Source organism: Schistocerca piceifrons, chromosome 1 (assembly GCF_021461385.2).
Source record: "Schistocerca piceifrons isolate TAMUIC-IGC-003096 chromosome 1, iqSchPice1.1, whole genome shotgun sequence".
Lineage (NCBI taxonomy): Eukaryota > Metazoa > Arthropoda > Insecta > Orthoptera > Acrididae > Schistocerca > Schistocerca piceifrons.
The window spans coordinates 920,226,601-920,234,451 of NC_060138.1; the positions used below are offsets into that span (position 1 = coordinate 920,226,601).

Genomic DNA, 7,851 nt, shown 5'->3' on the forward strand with positions numbered 1-7,851 from the left:
CTTTTTTTTTATTTTAGTGGTGTATAGCACGTTGTTAAGCAGGATTGTATCTCTATTCTGAAACTTTCATTCGACGTATTTTCCTACTTTTGCTTCTGATAGTTCATTTATTTCTCTGATGCTTGTATAAAATATTAACTTCATCCTTTTAGTCCTGGCACTACGCTACCTTATAAATATTTTCGAAAAACGTCTGCTTTTACCTGTTTTTCACGTTAAGGTCACTGTACTTTCGCAAACGTTCCCGTTACACAGAAACGTTCTCGTGCAAATACGATGCAACATTGCGTCAGTTATGACTACAAGGTCTGCATTTCCGTATCACACATTAGAGGTCAAACCTGTCTTTCGCAGTTAAGTCCTTGACGTTTCAGTGCTATTGTTGCCATGAATGTCTCTTGGCTGACTTACATTTGAAATAGCCTGTCATTTAATTTACTCGGCCAAATGTGAATTAGCAGACTTGAAGGCCTATATGAAGACAAGCGTAACTTAAAAGTTTCTTATTTGGACTCTTTCTTGTCTATGGCCACAGGCTTTCCTTCGTTGAATAAACTAGTTTATGTCAGATCAGGAAGTTAAGCAAAGTCGGGCATGGACAATACTTGGATGGGAAACCGCTGATCCGGTTACCGATTTAGTCGACACAGTGGCTGTCTCTCATCAAATAAATACTCTACTGGCCATTAAAATTGCTACACCATGAAGATGACGTGGTACAGACGCGAAATTTAACCGACAGGAAGAAGATGCTGTGATATGCAAATTATTAGCTTTTCAGATCATTCACACAAGGTTGACGCCGGTGGCGACACCTACAACGTGCTGACATGAGAAACGTTTACAACCGATTTCTTATACACAAACAGGAGTTGACCAACGTTCCCTGGTGAAACGTTGTTGTGATGCCTCGTGTAAGGAGGAGAAATGCGTACCATCAAGTTTCCCACTTTGATAAAGGTCGGAATTTACCCTATCACGATTGCGGTTTATCGTATCGCGACATTGCTGCTCGCGTTGGTCGAAATCCAATGGCTGTTAGCAAAATATGGAATCGGTGGGTTCAGGAGGCTAATACGGAACGCCGTGCTGGATCCCAATGGCTTCGTATCACTAGCAGTCGAGATGACAGGCATCTTATCCGCAAGGCTGCAACGGATCGTGCAGCCACGTCTCGATCACTGAGTCAACAGGGATCTATCTGTTCAATGGTGGCCGAGAAAGTGGCTCGTCACAATACGCCAGTCACTACTCTTGATGAATTGTGGTATCGTGTTGAAGCTGCATGAGCAACTGTACCTATATACATCACCCAAGCTCTGTTTGACTCAATGCTCAGGCGTATCGATGCTGTTATTACAGCCAGAGGTGGTTGTTCCGGGTACTGGTTTCTCAGGATCTATGCACCCACGTTGCGTGAAAATGTAATCACATGTCAGTTGTAGTATAATATATTTGTCCAATGAATACACGTTTATCATCTGCATTTCTTCTTGGTGTAGCAATTTTAATGGCCAGTAATGTATTATAAGTGCACAGTTGATGTTTATTCTATCATTTGTACTTCTCCTTAACGGGATAAAAAGTCGTCCGCCCAGATTATCAGAAAATTTTGAAAACAAGGCACAAATTGACCATCAAATCAGTTTCTAAAACGGCTGTGCGGAATTTCAGGAGCTGGAACCGTTCTTTAGAACTGATATTGGATTGTTTACATGACCATCGAGAAGTGGTATTGGGAAACCTGTTTAGGAAATCCGGCTTTGTGAGTCCCATGTCGAGACAGTGACTGTTGATGGAGATCATTCCATTAGGTGGGGAGGTTTAACTCGGCGACCACCTCCACCCCTCACTCCCTCACCATCTCACCCAGTGCTATTCGAAAGGAGTAGGCTGTGTACCAGCATCGAACTGCCACTGCACTACACACACAGACACCCCTTACAGGCATTTACACTTATCAAGTACGTTTAACACATTGATAGATGCCAGTGTGCCGCTAAGGATAGGAAAAACCATGAATTAGTTAACCTGTACATATCATTTCTTTAGTATCGATGATAGTGAACTCTCGAAAGATTCCTTTGCTTTGTGTCTTTCTCCAACAATCCCCATGTTTTCATATCTATGTTACTTAAATGACAACTCATTTGTCTGTGTCCTCTTATTATAAGGAAAGTACTCTAATTTTAACGGCTAAAACCAAATAAATACGAATTTAAAATGCGAATATGCGTATGTAATACAACTCATCGAATTTCGTTTATCTGTAAAAATTAACATTAGTGTACTATCAGTGTTTGTACTTCATCGAATCTAAAGAGCACAAAAGTACGAGCCGCTGAACAAACAGTTCCGTTTGACAGACAGATATAACCACAACGATCACAAAAACCACAGACGACGTATTGCTTTGTGAAACCGTATTTTTGTGCAAAAACATATGTTAACGCATGCAATACTTAAACGGTTATACTCCCGAAAATAAAAGCTGCTGTGTTGCCGTGCGATCTACCTTTATTCGTCTTCGTAGGGCGAATTTATTGAGAGGATTAGAACACAGCGGAAAGGAACAACTTGTGGCAAAAACACTGTTGCTTTTGGTAATGTTCTCCTGCAGTGCGGCTATTACAAAGACGCGCACAAATTGTGATTGCCAAGTGTGGAAACCGTTGTATTCAAATTGTACAAATGGCTCTGAGCACTATGGGACTTAACATTTGAGGTCATCAATCCCCTAGAACTTAGAACTACTTAAACCTAACTAACCTAAGGACATCACACACGTCGCTGCCCGACGCAGGATTCGAACCTGCGATTGCAGAGGTCGCGCGGTTCCAGACTGAAGCGCCTACAACCACACGGCCACAACGGCCGCCAAACCGTTCTATTCCACTGTCTTTCAGTTACTTCATTGAACCTCAAAATTTGCACTTCCGATACAAATGAAGGAAGAAGATAGAACTACATAGAAATAATTACTTTACAGAACATTATTGTCTAAGGAGTGGATGTGTTAGTACATTATGTTACCAGCAAATTTTTACGTTTTGGCCAAATAATCCTTCATTCATGACTTTGTGGATATGGTGCTCATAATTGTCTGTTGCACGCCATTGTTTATTTGACGACGTCTACTTCTGCAGTTTTTAGATTATTTAGCCTCCTAAAATCGACTGAACGTAAATTCAGAAGTTTACAGAAAAAAGTCGTTGACATCTCTGAAGGGGACCATCAGAGACGTACTCACTGTTTTTGATAAGTCTAAGGTGTGTTGCATAAAGACCTGAGTACCTGTCATGCAACGGCTTGTAGTTTCCGAGAAAATCAATATTGACGTTTTAAGCATGCGACGTATAGTTGTAGCGTTAGTTAAATTTTCGACCAAGTGAGCTTAGCGCGGCAAGTAAGATTCGCGGATACGACGCTTTCGGTACGAGTTAGGATTTCAACTGCGTACTCTTTTTCTTTCTTCATTTTCATCGTATAGAATATCATTAAATTGTGTATGTCATGTAAAATCATCCTAATGTAGACATTTTCGTTGTTATAATTTATCATCTATCGAACGTGCATTCCGTTTGTTATTGAACAGATTACGAAATCATCATAGTCGCTGTCGCTTGCTGCGCAAGAGCGGAATTCAGGATGGTATTTGTCGTAGAAATAACTGAAATCCAAATTCGTAGAGCGCCACGAGCATTTAATGAAAGCAACAGGCTTGTAGGTATACGGAATTTTCAAAAGCGCATTAAATCGATTCAGAAGTAAGGTTTGTATTTTTATGGAATTTTCTCTCGAAGGAAGAAATAAGAAAGAAACAAGTAGTACATACACAGGGTTTGTTCCACTACCGCCAGCGAGTGGTAGTCTAGAACATCAACCACTGCGTGAGGCTCGCTGGCTTGAAACATTGCCGACGGACTGGTCTAGAAGATACGCATAAAACTTCAGTATCGATTTCCTCGGTAACTGGGGATCGTCGCATGAAAAACCACCTGCCAAGTAATAGAGACAGGTCCCCCTAAATGTACCGAAAACTCATAAGTCGTAATTACAGGTCTCATGGTCCCGTTGTCAGTATATTAATAGCAATTTTACCTGGTTACAGACTTTCGGGCTATGATACAGTCCTTATCAGTCTACACGTTGCCCACTCCTCTGATAGGCAAGCGAGTAGAAAATCATTGTTGTATCAACAACATAGCGGTACCAAAATCTAGTAACGTAAGAACGGGACAGGTCACGACAGTGTAGAGGCTGTCACCACGAGGGTCATCTACTGTGAGATATCCAAGGCCGACAGTTGTGGCGGCCAACGCCCTGCGTTTGGAGTCGGTGCAGCTATATAAGCCGCCCGTTGGCCACTCCACAGCATTCGACGCACACGTCTCTGTCAACCTACGACATGAAGTTTCTGGTAAGTAGCAGTCCCAGCTACCATCCAACCACTTACCTTCGTATATCAAACCAGTATGCCACAGCTTCCAATGGGAGAGGGAGAAGCACCTGACCTGTAAATGTTTTACATCTCATAGAAGAATAAACTCGCTCTCGTCTAGTCCATAACTGATTTAATAATCTGCCTCAGTATCCGATGTCGATAACGCCTTTCACTGCTACTTTATTTTATGTCTCCAGATAAATTCCAATACTGTTTATGTCAATCTACACTGGTAATGGTTGAAATATAACTCGTTTATCATGCATTTAAATTTTTTCTCTGAACTGAGGATAATGCCAAACAGGTTTATTAGAATATTCTACGACACGTTCCTGCCCTACAGACGTCCAGTCACAGGTTGTGTCCCTTGGGTGTTGACTTTTACGTCGATTTGTTGTTAAACTCTAAGCTTCATTATATTCTGTGAGTTTGTAGGCTTTCACAGCCGGCGTTATTTTGAATTAAATAATTTTGAATGTTAGGCCGCGTCATTTTAAAACACTGTAGCAACTAAGCTGCCGACGTTGCGACCGACTTGCTGCGGGACTCCTGAGGTTAATATTTTAACAAGAAGCTGCCGAATATCCAACAAAATCATTCTTTTGTTTTTGCATAACTGAACAGAACATTATTTATCATCATGCCACTTGGCGTAGTTTTCTTCGCTGAAAGGGTAATGTTTCCCGTAAAAATTCATTTCCTGTCATGTGTGGTCTTGGAAAATTTGCATTACTTTCTGATCTCACATTAGCAAGCCTTAACCAACGATTGGTTTGCTGTGAAATTTCTTTTTCCTTTTGAGCACGTGTTTTGCTCTTCTAATGACAAAGGGACAATGTCATAATCTGTAAACATTTGGTCGTGTAAGCCTTGCACAATATGTATGAATACGGAGTCATAGGCTCTTGGATACAGGTATTTACCTTGCCAAAGTACACCCGGCAATCAAAACATTCCAGACTTTTATTGAAAAAGACGAAAGTCTTTCATGGGTATCAGAATGGGCTTCGTATTTTAAATAAGGGCCTCATTGGTTTCAATACAGCCTCCATTCTTGAAGCCATGTTATCAACTAGACTCTTAAATTTTACATGTGCAGCAAATGCCGTTCAGCACAAGGAGCTTGCAGTGCCTCCACACACCTGTGTGAGTCTATAGGGCATTACACTAAGTTGAAAATGTAATTATCCATTTTTCTTCAAATATCGAGTCCCCTGTAGCAGTTAACTTCTGCAAACATAAATATTTCATTTGGGAACCCCTCACTAAAAATCAATAAAACATACTGTTCACAATCACAGTGCACATGCAAGAACTGGCCTTTGACAAAAGACGGCAGCAAACAATTACATTGTCTTGTAATCTGCTTTCTGCAATCGAACTTCGAGCCATCCTCAATAATTTTGACTCCCCACAAATTACCTGCGGTAGCAAAATCGCGATTCGTTGATGCTCCATGACGCGTCCTGTCAACTAGTCATTTCTTTTAGTGAACAGCTGCCATAATTCTTTTTTCTCTATAGTTCAATTCAGTACCTCCTCATTAGTTATCAGATAAACCCATCTAATATCGAGCATTCTACTGTGACAAATTGTAATTAAAGTTTCACGACATATATATTTCGAGACAGTTGACAATTTTCAACCAGAGAAAAATCCAGTCTGGATGGTTGCATGAGTATTTTTATCGTTTCTAATGTGTCGGCGTCGATTACTCTGTGTTGTACCGCAAAGCTCCTTCGAAGACGTAAATTTAATGTGCATTTATTTTGTAGGTGATTATCTTGGCCGCCTGCGTGGCAGTTGCTTGCAGCCAGGAGACGCGAGAGAAGCGCGGCCTCCTGGGGGCGGGAGTGCTGGCCTCCCCCGGCGCTGTGCTGGCACCGCGCGTCCTCGCCGCCCCCGCCATAGCCGCCGCCCCCATCGTCGCCGCTCCCGCAATCGCCCACGCCCCTCTCGGCGTGGGGCTGGGCTTGGCTCACCCCATCATCGGCTGAACAGCTTCTTACTAATCTGTACGTGTCTTTGTGTACTGCGTGTGTATAAATAAACTCTCTGTAGCCTTATTTAATGTTTTCTTTACTCAACAAACCAGCGCATCATTTTGGTACACCCTTTTGCACATAACGGAGTAAACCACAAATCTAGCACTTCTGTTTACTTGTCTGCTCCGCTACCAGCTATCTAATCATCATTTTCACAAGTTTGTATGCAGTCAATGTTGTCAGATATTGCAATTGAGTATCAGTTTCGTCGTTCTAGAGAGTTTTGTCCATTGCATACATATCCGAAAGTTTTTATATTCGGTTTTAAGAGAGGTAAAGAATACATACTGATAAGCCAAAACACTGTGACTACTTTTCTAAAACAGTGTTGGTCGAACTTTTGGTTTTAGTGAACGGTTGACTCGGTTTGGCAGGGATTCGATAAGTCAATGGTGTGTTTGTACAGATATGTGTGACCAGATGTCTACGTATAAGTCATACCTTCGACATGAATTACGGGCCAGTGGTTTGTGTGCGCTAAGCTGGCGTCCGATAGTGTCCAAGATGACTGCCATCAGATATAGATTAGACTAATTTTGTGAGCGAGGTACCACTCATCAGACCACTGTAACACGATTGCGATGTAGTGACAGTGGCATCCGGCTCGGAGATAGCATTGTTATTAGGGTAGGGATCAAGAGGTGCCGAAATTGACACGCAGTACGCGGTAGTCCACAGCTAATACAGTGACTCCGGATATTATTACTCTTCCCACGAAAGCCGAGATGAGTGTCCCTCACAGTGTAATATTGCCTCCAACGGAGTGATTCGATGCCACGGTTCATGTTTGGAGCAACCGTTGCGCTGGATGGCAGCGTATTCGGACACAACAATGGATCTGGTGTGAGAAGAGACTTAATTGTGCGATCATGCAATATTTTTCCGTTGATCCAGAGTCCATACTGGAATGTCTCACGTCCACTACAATCGTAATTGACAAGGTCGTTTGGTCCATATGGGGACGTGAAGGGGTTGTCTGCTTCAGAGCCTCATGTTCAATATTCTACGCTAAATGATATTCCGGAACATCTGCGTCTCCACCACTGCTGTAATATGCCGTTATATATGCCCAGATCGCAGCCTACCTGCTTTGCAGAGCCGACAAACATTCGTTATCCATGCTCTGTGGAGAGATGTTTATGCCCATCATCTTATCTCTTATCGTGGTTTCACTATACGTCAAACACTTCCTATGGATGTTCACGACTGTGGCCCTCGCACAACTGACCGGATACACCATTATAAGGTACACGTTCTCAGGCGCAGGTCCATAACAATTTTCCCTTTGTCAAAGTTGCCTGTTCCAGTCAGCTTGCACATTTGCATCCAGAATTGTTGCCAGAATGAGGGTCAATCCATCTT

The 7,851-nt window shown here is 42.2% G+C and overlaps 1 protein-coding gene across 1 annotated transcript; it reads left to right on the forward strand.

Annotated features, from left to right (window-relative positions):
* Positions 1-4,302: 4,302 nt before the first annotated feature.
* Positions 4,303-6,510, forward strand: LOC124794289 (cuticle protein 65-like). The gene is made up of 2 exons (XM_047258084.1): positions 4,303-4,420; positions 6,220-6,510. Exons 1-2 carry the CDS (start codon positions 4,409-4,411, stop codon positions 6,439-6,441), a joined length of 234 nt encoding a protein of 77 aa, XP_047114040.1. The 5' UTR covers positions 4,303-4,408; the 3' UTR covers positions 6,442-6,510.
* The last annotated feature ends 1,341 nt before the right edge of the window (positions 6,511-7,851 follow it).